This window comes from Filicampus tigris, chromosome 14 (genome assembly GCF_054856515.1).
Source record: "Filicampus tigris isolate MCC_2025a chromosome 14, RoL_Ftig_1.0, whole genome shotgun sequence".
Classification (NCBI taxonomy): Eukaryota; Metazoa; Chordata; class Actinopteri; order Syngnathiformes; family Syngnathidae; genus Filicampus; species Filicampus tigris.
This window is the reverse complement of record NC_141230.1, coordinates 327009-350785: the sequence shown is the minus strand read 5'-3', so window position 1 is coordinate 350785 and position 23777 is coordinate 327009. Positions and strand designations below refer to the sequence as shown.

General features: G+C 42.2%; 1 protein-coding gene across 5 annotated transcripts in view; it reads left to right on the top strand.

Annotated features, from left to right (window-relative positions):
- rab3gap1 (RAB3 GTPase activating protein subunit 1) overlaps positions 1–23777 on the top strand; it is a 188794-nt gene that overhangs the window by 109528 nt on the left and 55489 nt on the right. For all 5 annotated transcript variants that reach the window (XR_015089492.1, XR_015089493.1, XM_086051122.1 and 2 more), the window contains 4 exons: positions 6207–6258; positions 12879–13223; positions 13744–13881; positions 23323–23550. Coding sequence is in view for 3 of the 5 variants with exons in the window: in XM_086051122.1 (XP_085907248.1) it covers positions 6207–6258; positions 12879–13223; positions 13744–13881; positions 23323–23550 (763 nt within the window). In the remaining 2 variants the exon portion in view is untranslated. The remainder of the gene's footprint in view (positions 1–6206; positions 6259–12878; positions 13224–13743; positions 13882–23322; positions 23551–23777) is intronic.

The window sequence follows — 23777 nt, the reverse complement described above, 5'->3', positions numbered from 1 at the left end:
ATAACATAAATCACGATCACAGACAACGCAATTTCAACATCGTCTAACCTTCGTTTTTTCCAAAGGGCTGTTATCCCCCATGCTCATCAATCAGCGGCATGCTACGATGGACCGGTCACACTACTCAGCGCCGAAGTGGCACTGGCGTAAAAAGAAAAAAAAAAGCATTGCGTCCACGTCATGCTCCCGCTATCACTCATACTCCCGAAAGTCATGTCTTTTGCTGCTGCTTGGCATTGCTAGCCGCTAAGCTACCTTGTTTGCTCCGCAGCAGCGCTGCCTTTATTTATATCTTGTGTAAGTCAGTGTGCAGCAGCAGCAAGGAGCTGCGTGATGCTGATCCTTTCCTCCGTAGTGACAAATAAACTACCTTACTAAAAATTTGTGCTTTCACCAAGGAGGCGAACGAGGAGTTGCTGAGCATGCTAAATGCAGAGTCAGGAAAGACCCAAAAATAAGTGCTTAGGTGTAGACTTTTCACAGAAGTGTGGCTAGAACCACGTTTCGTCCGTAGTGCCAGCAGCTATGAACAGAAAATATCTAGACATAAAATTAGACGACGGCTACAGTAGCAATTTAGCACACACTCGAATACCGGAAGACGCTAACGGGTGACGTAGTCAGCCATGACAAAGCGATCGATGTCAAAATTATAAATATTTGTACTATTTTGTACCACAGAGTACTGAGTTTTGAGATCCACACTATAGGTCTCAAAATTATTTTTTTATTTAATTTAGCTTTGCAAAGGGACTTTTATTTGTTAAATAGAGCAGCATTTTCACATGAAAGTGCCCATTTTGAATGAAAAGACGTTGAGAGAAGAATGAATATACTTTCTGGCCCTTTTTAACAGGAAATATTCACCTTTTCAAATTTAAATAACCCAGAAATATTCCCATTATGATTTTTACACGTTTACACTTTACACTTGCCATTACTGTTAGGACCAAAATATTCAATCAACACCATGATATGAATTTCAGGCAATATTTCTAAGCCCTCAGTCTCTATTTGAAGCAGTTAAGTGTCTAGCAAAAATATGGGAAAAATATTTAGATACATTTTTGACATTTATGTAGAAAGAACATGTACATTAGGACAAAATAAATTTTAAAGAATGGTCCAACAATATTTGTGCATTTACTAGGGATGGGAATTTCGACTAATTTGCCCGACTAATTTTAACTAGTCTATAAGCAAGAAAACTTGAAATTTAATACATTGAATTCAAAGTTTAAAATGCAAATGTTTCGTGTATTTACAGTAGGGGCTATTTCAGCCCAAACATTCAGGACAGTTTGTTAATTTAAATTCTATTGATCTAACAACAACTGACTGAATAAAAGTGAACAATTGAAAGAGAAATACATTTCTGATACATTTGCCAATGCAATGCATGGCATTTATTATGAATAATGTAATGAGTAATGGTACCGACTCCCAGTCCAGCAGGGTCTCATTCGCCATATGTTAGGTGCATTATCATGCACACAGGCGACGCCTTTATATTCTAGTGTCCACGTACCTATCACACTCCGCAGGAGAGCTGCCAAGTTTTCAGCTGTGTGTCTTTCCTCCAAGGCACATGTCTGAAGAACACAGCTGCGGAGATGTCCTTCGTCCACATACGTTATACACGTTATAGTCATGTAAGATTCGGTGGGTCTGGACGTCCATCCGTCTGTAGTTAAGGCATTGGCCACATAGCTGACCCGCTCAAACGCTCATAGTATCTACTCTTTCATTTGGTTTATGGCTACTAGGCTTGTCAAAAATATCGATACTTCGGTACTTACTCGATACTAAACATTTTGAACGGATACAATACTAGCTTGCTGTGGTATCGATATTACTGATACCAAACCACCGACTTCGATACCAACACACTTTGCCAACATCTGCTCCTAATGGTCTGCTGCTCCCGCACACACTGCCGAAGCCTGCCCCGTGCGCCCCTCCCTCCCTGCTCTGCCGAGTGCAGACTGCTCGTCGACTCCCTAGTTAGCCGCGCGCATGAGCTACAAACGAAGTACAACCGATTAAAAAAAAAAAGGGGGCGCCCCGGGCTCCTGCAGCCGAAGCAGTGTCGCAATAGCACGGAAGCTTGCCCCCACTCGAGCTCCCGTGGTACTTTCGGTCAGCCCCTCCGCTCACTTCGTACCGACTGGCAAGCGCAGGCCGCGGCGTCGGCTTCTCTGAGCGTGCCCTTCCCACGGATCTTCCCAGCAGCCGCCGAGGTTGCAGCAGTCGCCCATCGCGGGGTCGCCGATCCTGCTCGGCCCAGGGCGGCCCGGCTGGCTCATTCGGCCGACGCCGAGCCATAGAATGACGCGTTGCGGCTCATGACCCAAAGTCAGAATTGGCTCAGTACGTTAATGGGAACATTGAACCAACAAGTTAAAAACTCAAATGCACATATCCAGCTAATATTTAGTTTATAGCATACGCAGCTGCAGCATATACAGAAACACTGTACATACATATGCATCATATGTTTACATAGACTGCTTGGATTAGATAGACTTCCTTGCTTGCCCATAAAATGCAGCATTGTGTTTGTCATATATATTTTCTTTCTAAAGCAAGACAAGGTTAGCCAAGTGTTCAGTAGCATGTTTTCAGTAACAGCTGCATTATTGTATTGTCTTGAACTTCTCAAAAATAAAGCTCTTGTGAAAAATAATACTAGATAATACAGCAAAAAAAAAATTATTAAAATAAATACTGGTTAAAAACAGCCCTTTGAGTAATCTATGGTAAAGTTCATAAAATTGAAGACAGAGAAGTTCATGTAATTTGTGCAAAAATAAATCCTTCTATTTTTTTTTTTTGTTTTTTGTTAAGAATCGGAATTGTGAATCGTTAGGAACCATAATCGAATCAAAACATCAGAACTGGAATCGTCCAAATTCAAACAATGCCCAACCCTACCTGCTACTGTTCTGGATAGCCAATAACTGAAAGTATTTTAATTTTATTTAATTTTTTATTATTACTATTATTATTATCTGTGACTTGTTGGTTTGCCTTAATAGATAAACATGTGGGTCTTGATACTCAGACAACTTACAGATTGTGTTGTCAATTTATGTTACTGTAAGTGGTGAGTGTTATTCTTTTTCACTACCTCAAACAACTTGGAAATTGTGCCATTGAGTGTGCACAGTACGATTATTTCTTTCCACTAGTTCAGACAATTTACAGATTAATAATTGTTTTTTTTTTGTGTGTTTTGTTCTTTGCACTACTTCTTCCTTTGTTTTGCACTACCCCAGGCTCAGACAACTTCAAATATGTCATTGGTTCCAGGCATTGACTGTACAGAGGGTTGTCGAAGTTAAATACTGAAGTTGTACAGTTTTTTTGCACTACCTCTTAAAAAACTATTGTATTAATGGTAATTTAAGTTTTTGCCGATAAAAACGTTTTACAGTAAAAAAAAAAAAAGCCTGTGCTTTAATTTGTTCCGTATGGTATCGAAATGGTGTCAAGTATCGATACTGAACTGGGTATCGGTATCGAAGTTGAAGTTCTAGTATCGTGACAAGCCTAATGGCTACTCTCGAGTTGGGGCGTTATTGTTTTGCAACTTGGCACCACGTAGCCTACTCAGGCTCGATATACAGCATTATTTTTTTCTAACCGTTTGCCCTCAACAAAAGAAAGCGGAAGCATATTGCGTCATTTTACAAATTAGTTGGGTAATCTTTGCTGTGCGGTGAGCGTCGCAGTGCCTGGCTGGAACAAACCCTCTCATGCTCGTCTGCCGGCCCCGCCGCCATCGACCTGCAGGTTCACATTGAGATTTACTTTGGATGTGGTTTCTCATTGCACCAAGAGATCGGTTGTAAGCGAGTTTATGCTTACAAAGCCTACAGACGACCTTGTTGTCATCTGCTGCATCAAAATACTGCCAAACTGTTGTTTTTCGTGGTAGCTTCAACAGAATTTACTTTTCTTCCCCAAACTTAGTGTCCCCACCCCATACTGTGTGGGCGGGGGGGAAGGGAGCAATTCTCTCTCTTGGTGCTCAGCTTGTTTACAGAGGCAGAGGCGTGAGGAACAAGATGCGTGATTCTTAATGCAGCGTTTAACCGATTAGTAAAATACTACACTTTTGATAAATCGTAGACGGTTAAACGGTTAAACGACTAGTCGCGTATATCCCTAGTATTTACTATATTTATATACTATGACACATAATTGCATATGTATACATGATGCTAAGTAGTACAGTAGGTCTTGCCTTAGTTGAACCCTTTTGAAACCCCTTTAGTGTACTTGCATTATTAAAGTAATAGTTTTAATGTATTTGACGGTATGATGTCATTTTCTATCATATTTGTAAAAATGCATGTTAATGCATTGAAGCTTCATTTGAAGAAAATCGCAATCACATTACATTTTTTTCCTAAAATCTTTCACACCTAACTTCTACTGTATGCAGTCACAGAGGTTCCCTTTTGGTTCGTAAAAAGTGACTGGAGTTCCCTGTTAGACAGCACAGAGTGACATTCACACTCCAAAATCAAAGATAGGAAAAATAAAAATCGAAATGCTCAGTTTATACTACAGTGGTACCTCAACTTACGAACATCTCTTCATACGAAATGTTCAAGTTACGAAACGCCACAACAGGAAAATATTGCCTCTTGTTACAAAATAAATTTCAGGATACGAAAGGTAAAAGTATGGGCTGCTACTCGCAGCTCCAGAGTTTCCTGAACGCAACATACTCAAATAGCTGCTCTGCCTTTGGCTATTACCTAGCATCTTCCTGGCATCCCATTGGCTAAGAGGGACCTCTACGTATGTGTCTATGTGTGTAGTTAGACAGGTAGATAGATGATAGATATATACGTGATAGATATGTCTATCCTCGTCATTCGCTCCTCGGGCCATGAGGTGTTCCGATAAATTTATGTGAATTATAAACGAGGAAAAGAAAAAAAGGACAAAATCATTTTTTTGTCCATACAAACAAAGCAAGAAATAATAGAGAACTATGAAAAAGGGATGCGTTTGGTTGATCCCGCCAAAGAATATGACTGCAATGTATCGACAGTCACCACGTTATTAAATCAGTTCTTTACAAAACACCAGGCAAAAACCACTTCTGAGAGAGAACATGAACTAAAGAGGGCAAAAAGCGATGAGGACAGCAATTAAAAAGGTAAACAACCATCATTTTTATTCTTTACTCTCATCTTTGTTTTTTACATTATGCACAACTCATTTTTTATGCAATAATCTAATTGTAACATGTATTTGTTACATGTTTTAATGCATTTTTATGCTTTATAAAACGTTTATGTCTGAATATTGGGGGGCTTGGAAGGTATTAGAGCATTTACATGGGAAATGCGTCTCTACTTACAACATTTTCTACTTAAGAAATTTCTTCCAGAACCAATTAATTTCGTAAGTAGAGGTAACACTGTACTTTCCTTAGATAATTAATGGTCATATTTGCTTTATGTTTTTTTTTTAATGCAAATTACAGAAGAAAGGTACTTCTACTCTATGGAATCACAGAGGTTCCCTCTTGGCTGGTAAATAGTGACTGAAGTTCCCTGTTAGGAAAAACTAAAAAAAAACCATCTGGGGAAAAATGAGAAACCTTGAGAAGGGACCGCAGATGGGGGAATGCAATGGTGTAACACAGGTGTAAATCCATCAAATCCAAAACTGTAAACCCATCCATTTACAGTTGAAGATTGTTCTGTAAATGCAGTAGATATCAGATTTTTCAACAAAGATAGGTGCGGCTTATATAAAGGAGCGGTTTATAGTCCGGAAAATACTGTATACATGTGTGTGTGTGGGGGGGGGGGGGGGGGTGTGGGTGTGTGCGTGGGGGGGGGGGTGTGGGTGTGTGGGTGGGTGTGTGTGTGTGTAAGTATATATACTCCCTATTAATCTCCCGATGAATCTATCGACTATTTTTTTAATTAGACGATTAGTCTAACAATTAATTTTTTGACTAATCCAGCAATTTTGGGGTTGACGATTATTCATTTACAAAACCACTTCTGAACACTTTAGTTTTTAATTCTTTGTTTATTAATGTAAAAAACGTTTGAAATTGGATGAACACTAACTCATATATACAGTATATATGTGTGTTTGTATTTGTTTATATTCGCTGGCACCCAGTTGCCTCAACAATTTTGTCTTTTGTTTTGCAACTTCAATATCTATAGATTGCAAGAACCACCCGATCTCCGTTGTTGTCTTCTACATCAGAAGTTGCAGGTACTTCTATCTCTTCATTATAATATATTTTATAAGGGAACTCCGAACTCTTGTTCAGACAAGTTCACCTTATATGTTAGGAAAGAGCATTATATATAATTTGCTTATATTTTTCTTGAAAGAAATGATACGTCCTCTGGTGCTGACATTTTTCAACATTACAATCAATTTAGCCCTGAGTTGCAATGTTGAATATGTTAACCGTGAGTATCACTATAATGCCACACTACAGCATGAGGTTGTGACTTTGAAACCTAAAAGCTATGATGGCTGCAAAGTAATGTTACGTCCTTTGGGGATGACATTTTTCAACATTACAATGAATTTAGCTGAGTTGCTATCTTGAATATGTTATCTTGAATATGCTAGCCGTGAGTATCACTATAATGCACCATTAGGTTGCAATTTTGAAAAATAAAAGCTACCATGCCTGTAAAAAGAGCCAACTTGTGTTTTGGCTTATTAAAAAACCCAAATGCAATGCCCATGATATTCCCTCAGCTAAAGTCTTAACTCCATCAGGCAGGACCCCCTAAACTCTCACCACTCCAGAGTAAAAGAGTCCAAGCCCTCTCATGAAGACTGGTTTATGAACCGTTTTGAGCCAAGACAGACTATAACAGGAACCTTTCAATTTAGTACACTAGCCTAGGCTGCTTCCCTGCCAGAGAGGTGACATTCCACATCCCTAGAGCCAGCTTCTGTTACCAGTGATCAGAACTCCAAGGTCCCTCCTTTCGTCCACCACCCTGCTCACATCGCACCAAACTCCCAGTCAATTGACCCACATTGCCTCTTCAGGCTGAGACTCGAAAACTAAAACCAGAAGCCACCGGGGTTCGTGCATGCATTCATGCTCTTGTCCGCTTCGTTGGGAGGCTCCCCTCTCGTCTCCTAGGGTAAACTCAAATGTACAGGCGCCACGCCAAGGTGCAATAAGCATGCTCACACCTGCGCGGCACCTCTCACCTTGGTCAACTCCAGAGTGGAAGAGTGTCCAACCCCTATCGAGAGGACTGGTAACAGAGGCCAAGATGTGTGTGGAGGTGAGCCCGACTATATCTATTCGCAACTTCTCAGCCTCTCACACCAGCTCGGGCTCCTTCCCTGCCAGAGAGGCGACACTCCATGTCCCAAGAATTTCTGTTGCCAGTGATCGGATCGCCAAGGTTCCTGCCTAAAACCGCCGCCCAGCTCTCCCGGCTCCCCTTTCTGACCCAGGGCCGTTGGGCCAAAATTGGCCCACCAGGAACTCTTGCCGGGGCTGAGCTGCGCTGACGAATGCTGATTGGTTGGTCAAACTTGGGGGTGCGTTGTTCACAATGCCATTAGCCATTAGCTACCGGTAACTGCTAACTCGTGTGCAGTTGCTATGCTCTCTCGTCAAATATTTAAAAAAATAAGGAAAAGCGAATTAATATCTAGACGGATGAATCTGTTCAGGCTCTTCTGAGCATTTTCGGGAGACAAATACATCCATCCCAACTTTGAATCAGCGACAAGGAGCAACCGGTATGTACCAGCGTATTACTGCCGACCACAGAGAGTTTAAACTGTTCGCACGGCAAAACAAGTCCATGGAATATGCAAGGTAAAAACAAGACTTATAAAAAGATCACAGATCACAAGAGCTGTAGTGGAAATGACCGTAGAGTGAGCAAATTGTACAACCATCTAGACCCCATGGGTCATTCTTGGACACCGGAGCAATGGATTCTGCTGTGGCGCAACTGACGAAGGTAAACACGAAATACTCACAGTAATACTTGGAATACTGTCATTTAGTTACTGTATTTTCCGGAATATAAGCCACAATTTTTTTCCTAGATCTTGAGCCATGCGGCTTATAGTCCGGTGCGGCTATTCTTTGGATTGTTTTTCCACCGCTCGGGACGCTCCAACCGGAATGACAGTAATATATAAGTTTCAGTAATATATTGGTGGAACCTTTCTCCATGCTCATTACTCACTGTCCCAAGGAAGAAGTCGAGGTGGGATTGGAGAAAGTGAATTTTGAATGATATTCGATTAAAAAAGAAAAATCTAATTGAATCGAAAATTGTGAACTGCAAATCGAAATCGAACCGGGGCTTGAGTGAATTTTGATTGTCCTTTTTGTGTGTGTGCATTTAATGGAAGCGCTATTCAAGCTGTGCACGACTTGGCCACTTGGGGGCAGTGTGGGTCCTCTTATTGAGATACGTGTTGTTACATTGGGGAGTTTGAAGAAGATACGTGTTGTTTCATTGAGAAGTAGAAGAAAATCACGATCGAGTTTCATAGTTACAACTTGGTTTTTGGCAGCATAGGAAGAGCATTTGCCTGTGAGTATTGTTGGATGCTTCTCTGTTTGCCTTTGCAACGTTTGTGCCCGTTGTTTGAGGGATTCAAGTGCTGCGATTAACGCGCTAATTTTCATTAGAGCGTTAATGGCGATTTCATTGTGCATTAGCCATGAGCTAACTGCGTTCGGGAAATAAAACGAAGTACTGTCATTTATGTTCGAATGTGCACTGTGTAATTCTGTGTTTTGTTTGTTTAGTCTTAGTTAACTTCAATTGGAGTGTAATAAACAGCATGAAACCAGCAACATTGGACTCTTTTTGAGGGACTGTTCGCTATCTGCCACAGTGTACTCGGTCTGCTCAGGGAGGGCCGAATACTTATGTTACGTTTTATAATGTACTTTTGAAACATTTGAGGTCCTTAAAATTGAGCTTTGTGATGGGAGTTTTATTTAAATTTTAGGAACAGTTGCTGGAGCAGTTTATGCACTTTTTAATTGTGACACTTGAAATGTCAAATGGCACTTAAGTTAAAACTTGAAACACATGCTTCAGTTGTTTTTAATATATATTTTTATTTTATTTAGGTTTCGCAATACATATCAGTTCACAACCCGACTATCTGGATCCGTATCGGATCGGGTCAAAACTGTATCGTCCCAGCCCAAAATAATACAATAACAACAGAAAATCATTTCATTCTTTGACGTTTTACCGAACAAAAGTATAACGAACCGAAAACTTTGACCACAAAACAAAGTTATGAACAAAACCGTGGATTTAGTGCACCATTCAACCGCATAAATAAATAAATAAAACCTCTCGCCAACCTGGACGGTATCTCTTTCAAGCGCAAATGCCGTATAAATAAATAAATAAATAAATATAAATAAATAAATAAAACGTCTCGCCCACCTAGGCGGTATCTCTTTCAAGCTAAAATCCTCTACCAGAGGCCTGAAAACTTGAGGGTTCTGCACAGGAACTTCGCTGTTCCCTGGATTGCACTCTTCTGCATGGAGATGTAAGATGTTGTTCCTGGTATCTGTTGCAGCCATCTATGCAGCTTGGGTGTAACTGCCCCCAGTGCCACGATCACTAGTGGCACGACTGTTACCTTTACCCTCCACAGTCTCTCTAGTTTTTCCTTCAGCCCTTGGTATTTCTCCAGCTTCTTGTGTTCCTTTTTCCAGGATTGCTACATCTATCACGACTGCTGTCTTTCGATGTTTACCCACCACCGCTGTCAGGCTGGTTAACTTTTGCCAGTTTGTCTGTCTGGATCTGGGAGTCCCACAGGATCTTGGCCTGGTTGTCTGAACCAATTTTGGAGGTGTCTGCCATCTAGACTCTGGGAACTCTAATTCATATTTGGTACAGATGTTCCAGTACACTATTCCTGCTACCTGGTTGTGCTGCTTCATGTATACCAGACAGACAGCATTTTACACCCTGCTGTGATATGCTGCACCATCTCTGGTGCTTCTTGCACATCCTACACCTGGGATCCTGTACGATGTGGTAGACCCTGGCCGCTATTGATCTTGCCCTAAGCCTGTTCTTTTGTTGCCATGATTAGCGCCTCTGTGCTGTCTTTCAATCCACCCTTTTCCAGCTACTGATATGTTTTCTCGATGTCAGCCACTTCAATTTGACGGTGGTTCATGCCATACAGGGGCTTGTCTTTCCATAACAGTCCATCTGGCTCCTTCTCCATACTGGGCTACTTTTGCCTTGCTTTGAAGTTAGACTGGAACAGACCTTGTGTGACAGTCTGCTTGTGGAATCTTGCATCCAAGACATGGAGACATGGTCCGCAAGGGGCATATTTATTTCACGTTTACTCCATGTCAGCCACTTCAATTTGACGGTGGTACATGTCATGCAGGGGCTTGTCTTTCCATGACAGTCTTCTCCTTACTGGGCTTCTGTTGCCCGAGGCATTCGCTAAGCAGGTTGTCCCTGGGGGCCATCATCTTGATGTATTCTTGGAGACCTGTTGTTTCCTCCTAGATAGTGCCCTGCACGCTCACTAATCCACGGACCCGTCTTTCCGCTTTGTGTACAGCCTCGGGATGCTAGACTTAGGGTGGAACCCTCTGTGCATTGGAACGAACTTTCTCGTCTTGATGTCCGTGGCTTGCATCTCTTCCAGTGGCCGGGGAAGTATGCCAGCAGTGTATCTGATTATTGGCAATGCATAGGTTTTATTGGCCTGGATCTTATTTTTGCTATTCAGCTATTCATTATCTGCCTCATCCTCCCTTAGGTATTTGGTCGTGGCGGCTCTCCGAGCTGCCTCCTCATGATTGCTATTTGCCTGTGGAATTCCAATGTATTTGTAGCTGTCCTGTACATCTGCTATGCTGCCTTCAGATCATTCAACCCCTTCAGTTGTGATTATCTTCCCTCACCTAGATATCATTCGCCCAGACTTACGAAGTCAGATTGACATTCCATTGTCATTGTTGTATATATATATCCTTATGAGCTAAATGAGGGAGTCGATGTCACGCTCATTCTTAGCATACAGCTCGATGTCATCTATGTAGAGGAGGTGGCTGACAGTTGTTCCACTTTTGAACCAATATCCGAAACCAATCTTGGATATGATCTGATTGAGTGAGTTCAGGCCTTTGCAGAACAGGAGCGGGGACAGAGCATCTGCTTGGAATATGCCACATTCGATATTCACCTGTGCAATCCGCTTTGAGTTGACCTCCAGAGTTGTAGTCCACAGCCTCATTGAGTTCCTGATGAAGGTTCTTATAATCCTGTTGATGTCCAGTTCCAATCATCCCAGTATCCATGTATGTGGCATTGAGTCGCAGGCTTTGATGTAGTCAATTCGGGCAGTTCACAGGTGCTTCGGGTTTTACGGTCTTGGGCGATTGCCCTATCAACCAGTAGTTGGTGCTTGGGACCCTTGGTGTTATTACAAATGACTTTCTGTGCTCTGCTCATTTACTGATCCATATGCCAACTTATTTTGGCTGCTATTATGCCTGATAGGAGCTTTCACGGGGTGCTGAGGTAGGTTATAGGTTGGTAGTTAGATGGAGTTTCTCCCTTCTGGGGGTCCTTCATGACTGTCCAATGTTTGGTTAGCTATTTTGGGTGGGTCCCTGATTTTAGCAAACGGTTCATTTGTGCCGCCATGCGTTCATGAAGAGCTGTTAGCATCTTTAGCCAGTAGTCATGTCTCATGTCGGGCCCTGGTGGTGTCCAGCTCTTCATCTTCGACACCCTTGCTTGGATATCTGCCACTGATGGTGACTGTTTCTTGTTCTGGGATGTTGCTGTGCTCTGTTTGTAAATCTGCCAGCCATTGTGTATTGGTATTGTGAGACTCTTCCTTCTCCTAGATACACTTCCAGTATTGCTCTGTCTCAGCCTTAGGTATGTCTGTTTCGGTCTTGATACCTTGACACTGAGAGTAGACCTTAGCTGGGTTGCTGGAGATTGTTGTTTATTCTCCCGGCCTCTACCTCTCTCATGTACCTCTTCAGGGCCAAGGTTGTGAGTCTTTCCTTGGAAGTCTCAAGTGCCTCATCTGTGGACATCTTGCTGTATTTCTTGGGCAGTTTTCTTAGGCTTCACACCTTTGTTTTGGTCTGTTAGGAGGCTAACTTCTCTCCGGGTCACCCTTACTTGTGTCTCTAGCCATCTCTTCCATGGAGGTGGCCCATGCTTCTTCTGGTTGTTCATCTCATAGTCAAGCATCTCTAGGATAACTGATACTGCCGCTTGGACCAGCCCATTGGTTTCAGTGATGTTCTTGGTGAAGATCCTTATCAGTGCTGGCAAGCAGGAGGTAGTTGAGTTCCCCCAGGACTTAATGATCTTCTCTCTCAGGTCAGTGGCTTTTGTGTTGAGCTGTTCTGCTTGTGGGAATAGGAACCCACTATCAATGTTTGGAAGTGACGGTGAAACCACCCTCCTAATGACCTTATGTCCTGGCTTGTAGCACCTTTGTACCACAGCACATTGTACCTCGACCATCTCCAGCTGTGAAAGCAACTTCCTTTTGCTGGTGTTTAAACACTCAGCCCTTAGTTGTTTCTTGCTCAATGTTGAGGTCCTAAGAATCCATGCTTCCCACATTCTCTGCATTGATCCTCTGTCTCTATTTTGAAGTGTCTTTGAGTGTCCAGAAAAACATTATATAAATCGGATGCATTATTATTGTCATTATTATTATTAAATATGATCTTTAATAACCTGCCATTAGTTTGAGTCAAAAATATTAACTAGATGTAGGTCTTTGTGTGATACACTTCAGTTCTCCACCACAACAAACAACTTTTTTTCAGTTTATTTTGTCTGTTTGCATAGATGCTGAATTGCTGCATCAAGAGGAAGCAAGCGAGAGATCACATTTGCAAGACCCCTGAGAGAAGCAGCGAAATTGCCTTCCAGAATATCTGCCAAGTGTCAGAATTTACAACAGTGACTTCATCCAGCCAAATAATTGCTGCGTCACCTGGGAAATTGTTGGAATCTTGGAGTGACAGTGAAGAAGAGTTTTTTGAATGCTTGAGTGATCAGGGGGACACTGAGTCTCCATTTATTAGAAGGGAAAAAGATGGCAGTAAAACTAGAGCAGAGGGCAGGATGCACCCCTGTAACAACATGACCCTTTTGAACTCTTCAGAGCTTCTCTTCATTCCTGTGACACAAGTAATTTGTTCCCCTCTTACTTGTTACATGATAATTATTTTGGCAGAATGCTTTTATTTTACATGAATATTTTACAAAACAATATGGATTACTAAGCTAATAAGCATTATTATTATTTTTTTGCTCACATCTAATATTATTCTACAGTGGCCACTTGATGAGGGTGTTTATGTCACTGCTGTCGCTTTTTTTTTTTCAAGATTTGATTTATCTGTACATCAAGGATGGCGGGAGTTGTTAAATGTAGATGTATGCACAGAGGTGGCATTTTACCAAATATTGCTGGTCCGTCATCGGGCAGCAGCGAGGGTACCTGTCCATCATTCATCAGTCTGTTATTTTTCGTGACGAACCGAATTGTAATCACCAGTTATTTCTGTCAGAAGTCCATGGGTAACTCCAACCCTCCCCCAGCTCCCAAAATGTCAGCAAAACGTGTTTCCGTCAGTCTGACGGAATGTCAACCTCTGTGTATTCAAATATGATTACAATTGCATTAAGTGCTTTTGTTTTTTAACAGGAACCTGCTCCCATGACTGAGGATTTATTAGAGGAGCAGTCAGAAATACTTGCAAAACTGGGGACATCAGCCGAAGGTGCCCAACTCCGTGCTCGGATGCAAAGTGCTTGTCTTCTGTCTGACATGGAGTCATTTAAGGTTAGACATACCAAGTAGGCAGTGATATCAAGACACCAAGGGCCAAATCTACAAAGAAAAAACTGTGGTGGCACCATCATTTGCACTTCATTTTCACCCCCAGTTTGGTCCGTCTTGACGTCTTATTCTTTATATGCTATAAAGGGTATTGCGCTAATGACATACCAGTGCAAACATGCCCACAAAGTTTTGCAACAGAGTGCACTTTGCCCCTGACTCTCTTCCCCAATCAGTTATGTGAGGATTTGCGAGTGTACAGCGAAAACACTGGACAATACCATGACTGTAGTTTGCGTGTTGTTAAAGACGTCACCATTTTTCCCAACTATTTTTGCTCGTTTTCAACCTGTTTGATGAATTTGATCAGATTTTTTTTAATTTAATGTCTAAAACAATCAACGTTAGTGAGTTTGTGTATACTGCACTTGCATCACCATGGTAATAAACGAGCCACAAATATGTAGGTAGTCATAATTATCAGAGACAAATAGCTCTGCAGGGGTCATGTTACTTTCGTACATGAAATGCGCTATATAAATAAAATAGTATTTTATTGAATTGTATTGTATTTTAGCAACATTAACTTCACTGTAAAGAGACTGTGTACAACCTGAGACAAGCTAAAATAAATGTATTGGGTGGCTTCAGTGGAAAATAAAGTCCATTACACGTCACAGTGCTCGCCTTAGATTTGAACCTGAAATCCTTTCGCACATTCACCATTTTCTTTTTTTTTTGGTCACAGTTCTTTCCTGCTCAATCAACCACGTGCCAAATAAACTTCAATTTCTTTATATTAGTTGAATATGAAAATGCAAAATGCGAATTTTGATTCATAAATTATGTTGCAATCTCACTTATTTTTATCATTTGATTAAACAAATTATGTATTGTGTTTAATCTATTTACAGGTCAGATTGGATTATTTTTGTGTTTTATTTGTATTTGTGGATACAGTATATGCATATATTGCATCCTGAAAGTATTCAGAGGTCCTTCTTTTTCCACTTTTGTTGTCATAGCCTAGGAATTGTGGGTGTGTTGAAAATCTTTATCAATGTGAGTTGAATGAGTTGAATCTTGTGAATTTGAAATTGGAATGGTATAAATGTGAAATGTTGAATGTGCCATTGGAAACGAACAGGTTTTTTTTGGGTGAAAAACGTGAAATTGTGAAAAATTTGAACATTTTCAAAACAAGAAAAAATACTACCCAAGATAGCATGAATATTCTGAATGTTTTGAAACTCGAATGAAGTGATTTGGATGAAAAATGGAAGGAATAAGGTGGAATTATAATAATAACTAGAGCATGCAATTTCTGGAGAAATTGCGTGTGAAGCCGAAGGAAGCTGAAAAGAAACTGCGGAATGCATTGGAATGAAGTTGATCCATCCATCCATCCATCCATCTCCCGCTTATCCGAAGTCGGGTCACGGAGGCAGCAGCTTCAGCAGGGAAGCCCAGACTTCCCTCTCCCCAGCAACATCCTCCAGCTCTTCCGGAAGGATCCCAAGGCGTTCCCAGGCAAGCCGGGAGACATAGTCTTTCCAGCGTGTTCTGGGTCGTCCTCGGGGTCTCCTGCCGGTGGGACATGCCCGGAACACCTCACCAGGGAGGCGTCCAGGAGGCATCCTGATTAGATGCCCGAGCCACCTCAACTGGCTCCTCTTGACGCGGAGGAGCAGCGGCTCGACTCTGAGTCCCTCCCGGATGGCCGAACTTCTCACCCTATCTCTAAGGGAGAGCCCGGACACCCTGCGAAGGAAACCCATTTCGGCCGCTTGTATCCGAGATCTTGTTCTTTCGGTAAATTGAGAGCTTCGTCTTTCGGCTAAGCTCCTTCTTCACCACGACAGACCGATACAGGGTCCGCATCACAGCAGACGCTGCACCGATCCGCCTGTCGATCTCCCGTTCCATCTTACCCTCACTCGTGAACAAGACCCCAAGATACTTGAACTCCTCCACTTGGGGCAGAATCCCATCCCCGACCCGGAGAGGGCACGCTACCCTTTACCGACTGAGGACCATGGTCTCAGATTTGGAGGTGCTGATCTTCATTCCGACCGTTTCACACTCGGCTGCGAACCGCTCCAGCGAGAGTTGGAGATCGCGGCTTGAAGAAGCCAACAGTACCACATCATCTGCAAAACGCAGAGATGCAATACTGAGGCCACCAAACCGGACCCCCTCGACACCTCGGCTGCGCCTAGAAATTCTGTCCATAAAGGTTATGAACAGAATCGGTGACAAAGGGCAGCCTTGGCAGAGTCCAACCCCCACAGGAAACGAATCCGACTTACTGCCGGCAATTCGGACCAAACTCTGGCATCGGTGGTACAGGGACCGGAGAGTCCTTATCAGGGGGCTCGGTACCCCGTACTCCCGAAGCACCCCCCACAGAACTCCCCGAGGGACACGGTCGAACGCCTTCTCCAAGTCCACAAAACACATGTAGACCGGTTGGGCAAACTCCCATGCACCCTCAAGGACCCTGCTGAGGGTGTAGAGCTGGTCCACTGTTCCACGGCCAGGACGAAAACCACATTGCTCCTCCTGAATCCGGGATTCGACCTTCCGACGGACCCTCCTCTCCAGCACCCCTGAATAGACCTTGCCGGGGAGGCTGAGGAGTGTGATCCCTCTGTAATTGGAGCACACCCTCCGGTCCCCCTTCTTAAAAAGGGGGACCACCACCCCGGTCTGCCAATCCAGAGGCACTGTCCCCGATGTCCACGCGATGTTGAAGAGACGTGTCAACCATGACAGCCCCTCAACATCCAGAGCCTTTATGAACTCCGGGCGGATCTCATCCACCCCCGGGGCTTTGCCACCGAGGAGCTTTTTGACTACCTCGGTTACTTCAACCCCAGAGATAGGAGAGCCCACCTCAGAGTCTCCAGGCTCTGCTTCCTCAGTAGAAGGCGTGTCGGTGGAATTGAGGAGGTCTTCGAAGAACTCTCCCCACCGACCCACAACGTCCCGAGTTGAGGTCAGCAGCACCCCATCTCCACTATAAACAGTGTTAATGGTGCACTGCTTCCCCCTCCTGAGACGCCGGATGGTGGACAAGAATTTCCTCGAAGCCGTCCGGAAGTCATTTTCCATGGCCTCTCCGAACTCCTCCCACACCCGGGTTTTTGCCTCAGCAACCGCCAGAGCTGCATTCCGCTTGGCCAGCCGGTACCCGTCAGCTGCCTCCGGGGTCCCGCAGGCCAAAAAGGCCCGATAGGACTCCTTCTTCAGCTGGACAGCATCCCTTACTGCTGGTGTCCACCAGCGGGTTCGGGGATTGCTGCCACGACAGGCACCGACCACCTTGCGGCCACAGCTCCGATCGACCGCCTCAACAATGGAGGCACGAAACATGGTCCACTCGGACTCGATGTCCCCCGCCTCCCCCGGGACGTGGGAAAAGTTCTGCCGGAGGTGGGAGTTGAAACTCCTTCTGACAGGGGATTCTGCCAGACGTTCACAGCAAACCCTCATAATACGTTTGGGTCTGCCAGGTCGGACCGGCATCTTCCCCCACCATCGGAGCCAACTCACCACCAGATGGTGATCAGTTGACAGCTCCGCCCCTCTCTTCACCCGAGTGTCCAAAACATGCGGCCGCAAGTCCAATGATACGACTACAAAGTCGATCATCGAACTGCGGCCTAGGGTATCCTGGTGCCAAGTGCACATATGGACACCCTTATGCTTGAACATGGTGTTCGTTATGGACTATCCGTGATGAGCACAGAAGTCCAGTAACCGAACACCGCTCGGGTTCAGATCGGGGGGGCCGTTCCTCCCAATCGCACCTCTCCAGGTCTCACTGTCATTGCCCACGTGAGCATTGAAGTCCCCCAGCAGAACGATGGAGTCCCCAGGTGGAGCGCCCTGGTGGAATGAAGTTGAATGAAGTTGAATAAAGTTGAATGGTACTGAAAAAAGTTGAATGTTACCAAATGAAGTTGAATAAAGTGGAATGAAGTTGAATAAAGTTGAATGAAATTGAATAAAGTTGAATGATACTGAATAAAGTTGAATGATACTGAATAAAGTAAAATAAAGGGGAATGAAGTTGAATGAATCGAAAAATATTGGAATGAGCATTAATCGAACCAGCGCTGCCCACTTACAACTCGGTGTTTGGACCACTACACCATCAGGGACTTAACTGGAAGGCTATAAATCTAAAATGTTGAATGAGCAAGTGCGACTGAATGGCAAATTTAATGTGTTTTTAGGTTGAATAATTTGAATTTTTGAGGAGTATGACGACGAATGAGCTGAATGTTGTGAATTTGAAATCTGAATGGTTTAAATGTCACGTGTTGAATGTGCCATTGGGAATGAATGGTGAATTTTGTAATTGTTTTTTTAAGGTTGAATAATTTGAATTTTGGGGAAGTAAGAATTGTGTGTGATGTGTAATGTGAGTTGAATGAGCTGAATGAAGTTGAATGACCTCTATGAAAATGTGGACTGAGCAGGGATCGAACCATCGCAGCAGATGGGGAAGTGTTGAATGTCCCATTGGAAATTAATGTTTTTTTGGGGGGGTGAAAAACAGGGAATTTGGGGGGACCGTTAATAAAAAAAAAATAAATAAAAAAAATTGATGGCTTTTTTGAATAATTTTAAATTTGAATGGGGTGAATCAGATGAAGTATGTGGAAGTAGCGACACGCCAAAGTTTTGGAGTGGCAAAAAAGGAGCAATACCATAGTAATACTAGAGAATGCAAATTCTGGAGAAATTGCGTTTGAAGGCGAAGAAAGCTGAAAAGAAACTGCGGAATGCATTGGAATGAAGTTGAATTGAGTTTAATAAAGTGGAATAAAGTTGAATGATTCTGAATGAAGTTGAATAAAGTGGAATGAAGTTGAATAAAGTTGAATGAAGTTGAATTAAGTGGAATAGAGTCGAATGATACTGAATAAAGTTGAATGATACTGAATGAAGTTGAACAAAGTGGAATGAAGTTGAATGATACTGAATGAAGTTGAATGACCTCTGAAAAAATGTGGAATGCGTTGAAATGATATTGATATAGAGAATAGCCTGGAATGAGAGGATCTAAAAAATCAGAAGGGAAGAAAAGACATCCGGTTCATTTCCGGGTCATTTGGGTCACTTTTGGTTCATTTCCGGCTAATTAGGGTCACTTCCGGTCCATTTCCGACTCATTTGGGTCACTTCTGGTCCATTTCCGGCTCATTTGGGTCACTTCCGGTCAATTTCCGGATTATTTGGGTCACTTCTGGTCCATTTCCGGGTCATTTGGGTAACTTCTGGTCCATTTCCGGTCATTTGATTCAATTCCGGTTCAGTTCCGGGACATTTGGGTCACTTCTGGTCCATTTCCGGGTCATTTGGGTCATTTCCGGGGCATTTGGGTCACTTCCTGTTGATTTTGGGTCCTCCTCAAGATGGCCGCCAAATTGGGGAGTCGTCGGGGTGAGTATCCCCAGTCTAGCTAATGTCCCTGTCCAAGATGGCCGCCTCACCAGGGAGACCTCGGGGAGAGTATCCCAAATCTAGCTAATGTCCCTGTCCACGATGGCCGCCGCACCGGAGAGACCTCGGGGTGAGTATCCCCAGTCTAGCTAATGTCCCTGCCGAAGATGGCGGCCGCACTGGGGAGACCTCGGGGTGAGTATCCCCAGTCTAGCTAGTGTCCCTGTCCAAGATGGCCGCCGCACCGGGTAGACCTCGGGGTGATTATCCCCAGTCTAGTTGATGTCCTTGTCCAAGATGGCCACCGCATCGGGGAGACCTCGAGGTGAGTATCCCCAGTATAGCTAATGTCCCTGTCCAAGATGGCCTCCGCACCGGGGAGACCTCGGGGTATTTATCCCCAGTCTAGCTAATATCCCTGACCAAGATGGCCGCTGCCCTGGGGAGACCAACGGGCAATAACACTGGTCCACTGGAAATAAATGGTGACATTTTGTGGCTTTTTAAGTGTGAATGAGTTGAATGTGTGGGAAGTAGGAATTTTGGGGGTGTTGAAAAGCTGAATGTGAGTTGAATGAGTTGAATTTGTGGAAATTGGGAAGGTGTAAATGTGAAAAGTTGAACGTTCCAATGGAAATGAATAGTGAATAGTTGCATTTTTGTGGCTTTTTTAAGGGTGAATGAGTTGAATGTGTGGGAAGTCGGGATTGTGGGTGTGTAGAAAAGCTTAATGTTAGTTAAATTAGTTCAACGACTTGAATTTGTGGAAATTGGGAAGGTGTAAATGTGAAAAGTTGAATGTTCCAATTGAAATGAATGGTGAATTTTGTGTGGCTTTTTTAAGGGTGAAGAAGTTGAATTTTTGGGAAGTAGGAATTGTGGGTGTGTTGAAAAGCTTTACTAATGTGAGTTGAATGAGTTGAATCTTGTGAATTTTAAATTGGAATGGTGGACATGGAAAATGTTGAAAGTGCCATTGGAAATGAATGTTTTTTGGGGGGTGATAAATGGGTAGTATTGGGGAAATGGTAAATTTTGTGAATGGAAAAAAAACAGTAGAAGGCATGAATTTTCTGAATATTTTTAAACTTGAATGAAGTCAATCGGGTGAAAAATGTGGAAGGAGATGCGCGCCAATAAAGTGGAGTGGAATAATAATAATAAACTGTAGGAATAACATATGTGTAGGAATAACATATGTGTGAAGGCCTTCGCCTTCACACAATAATAATAAAGAATAGGAATAACATATGTGTGAAGGCCTTCGCCTTCACACAATGATATAGAGGTAATTGTCATGGCTTGTTAGTGCTGACTTGTATTTATGATGTTTTGTTTTATTTGTTGTGTTGCCGGTGGATGCAGAGACAACTGGCATTTTATACGTCTTTGCTCACCGTCTTCCACGGCAACCCCAAAATGTAACCAAATGAGCGATTTTGACTTGCCTTGCTTGTTTACAAGTCGTTCCTGTGGCGGATCTTGTGCCATTTTAGGTCTGTTACTCTCTTAAAACGTTGAGTAGGAGCGTGTGCAGTGTGACTTGCGGGCTGCAGGCTGGCTGGCTAGCTAGCTAGCTCGGAGAGGGCGGCGCGGCGGAGTAACTCGTGTGCGCATGCCTCAAAACAACTCAAAATTAGTATTAATAATCGTTTTTTTATGATTATGCCAATGTTGTCATCGTGGAGTGTAATAATCTAAATTGTAATAGAATTTCGATTAATTGCACGTTGCAGGTAGCATATCTAACATGCACGGCATCATCCGACTGTGAATGTTTCTTAGACGAGGAAGCAAGCAGTCTTTTTAGACCAAAACATCAAACTTAAATAGCAAGATTTATTATATTGTAGCGTCTTCCAGCAACACGCCGTAGTTTAATTATCACGCTTTTATTAATCGAAGTATAACTGTTCACGCTCTTCTTCGTTCTCTGCCTTGCCGTACGATGCATTCATGAAACTCGGAAACATCACAACTCAGCAACACACAAATCCGACCACAACACAGATAACCCAATTCACTACAATATGCTGTTGAGCATTCAAAGATTTCAATGCCTAAAAAGTGTATACAATTTCATAAAGACTTTTTAAAGTTACTGTATTTTTTTCATTAAAAAAATCGTTTTAATATAGTTAGCAATAAATGTAACTGTTATTGTGTGGGGTTTTTAGCATCACAAAAAGTGTATACATGTACTGTAATGACAACTTGCCTTTAACTTGAATACTTAGATGTGTCATAGGCTGTTGCTGTGTGAGTGTTTAAAGATTTCAGTGTCTTAATAATTTCCAAAATTAAGAGAACTTTATTGTTAGTGTGTTTTTTATCCTGGTGTAATTTCTTAGAATATCAGCGGAATGGTCTGCTTTTATTTTTTCTAAAAAAAAAATTACCATTTACTTGTCATCTTTTCAAAATAAACATATTAAAAAAAAAAAAAAAGTTTTTTTTGTACCGAAAATATACTGAACCCAAGGTTCCCCAAAAAAAACTAACCGAAATATGATTTAGCGTACTGTTACACCCCTAAATTTCCTACAAAATTATACACACGAGACAATCATAATAATGACAATGTGAATATATGTACTGTATGTATACAATACAGTACAATACAATTTTATTTATCTAGTGCATTTCATAACAGCTAGAGTTGTAACAAAGCACTTTACAAACAATACAATTAATAAAAAAAAATTAAAAAAAGGATGTGATACATGTATTCATAAATATAGATATAAATAAATAATATATAAAATACAAATGATTAAAGACAATAAATTAACATAAACCACTATATACAATTGACACCGGAAAAGAGAACAAAAATTTCAGGTCTGATCAAAAGCCAGAGAAAAGAAATGTCTTCAACCAGGTTTTAAAAATGGACAAAGAGGCTGCTTGCCTAACAACCAATGGGTGTTCATTTCAGAGGGAAGGACCAGCAACATTCCTTTTTTTTTTTTTTTTTTTGCACATTTATAAAGCCATAAGTAAAAAATCTCATGTACATATACGTCATACAGTACAGCTTTATTGACATAGCATATTACATAACAGCGACCACTGTAACAAAGTACTTTCCATTAACAAAATAGCAATAATACAACAACAAAGACAGTGAAAGCAATAAATTAAAACAAAACATTTGGAAGAAGTCACCATCACCTGACCAATACCATCCCAACATTCAAGCATGGTGGTGGCAGCATCATGCTGTGGGGATGTTTTTCAGTGGTAGGAACAGGGAGACTCAAGTTAGGATTGAGGGAAAGATGCACAGCAATGTACAAAGACATCCTGGTTGAAAACCTGCTCCAGAGTGCCGAGGACATCAAAAGGTTTACCTTCAAACAGGACAACAACCTTAAGCACACAGCCAAGACAACAAAGGAGTTGCTTCACGACAACTCTCAGAATGTCTTTGAGTGGCCAAAGCCAGAGCTCAGGCTTAAATCAGATCGAACATCTCTGGAGAGATCTGAAAATAGCTGTGTGAGCACCGACGCTCCCCATCCAACCTAATGGAACTTGAGAGGTGCTGCAAAGAGGACTGTGTAAAACTGCTCAAACATAGTTGTGCCAGGCGTACATCATTATATTTAAAAATACTTAAGGCAGTAATTGATTAATTAGTAGTAGCAGTGAATACTTAAGTACATGTGATGTCTTATTTTTTTAATTTAACACATTTTCAAACGTAAAAAAAAACAACCAAAACTCTTTCCATCTCTGTATGAGGCTGTAACATGAAATGTGGAAAAAGTGAAACGCTGTCTATACATTGAGGAAGCACTGTAGATTTGTTGTGCGAAGAAATTGAGAGAAGTGTGGAATTGCGTACGTTGCATTGTGTCTAGCTTAGAGGGAACACGTCAAGGGTTTTTTTTTTTTCCCAGATGCGTCTTGCATAATGTTGTTGCATATTGTATCCTATTATGCTGCTGATTGAATAAATCATGTCCTTTTTATTTTTCACGATAGGCAGCCAACCCAGGTTCTGTTGTTGAGGACTTTGTTCGCTGGTACTCCCCCAGGGATTTTTTGGAGGATGAAATTGTCAACGAGAAGGGTCAAATAGTGTTGAAAGGCCAGCTAAGTCCAAGGATGAAAATTCCAGGCAACATATGGGTAGAAACTTGGGAGAATGCCAAGGCTGTACCTGCACATCGCCAGAGGAGGCTTTTTGATGATACCAAAGAAGCAGAAAAGGTCAGAAAATATTTCAACCCTCAATGAACATAATGTACAATAATTGTAAAACAAAAATATATGATCACATCCTTGATGATTTGAGCTGCAGTTAAGGTCAATTTTACTTTTTTTTCTTGTTTCAATTCGGTTAATCATTAAACATGTTTATTTGGCCTCGTGTAGATGCTGTCTTTAATCTTGCGGATGCAAACAATCTATAAACACATTGGGCTGAAAGGTTTTAT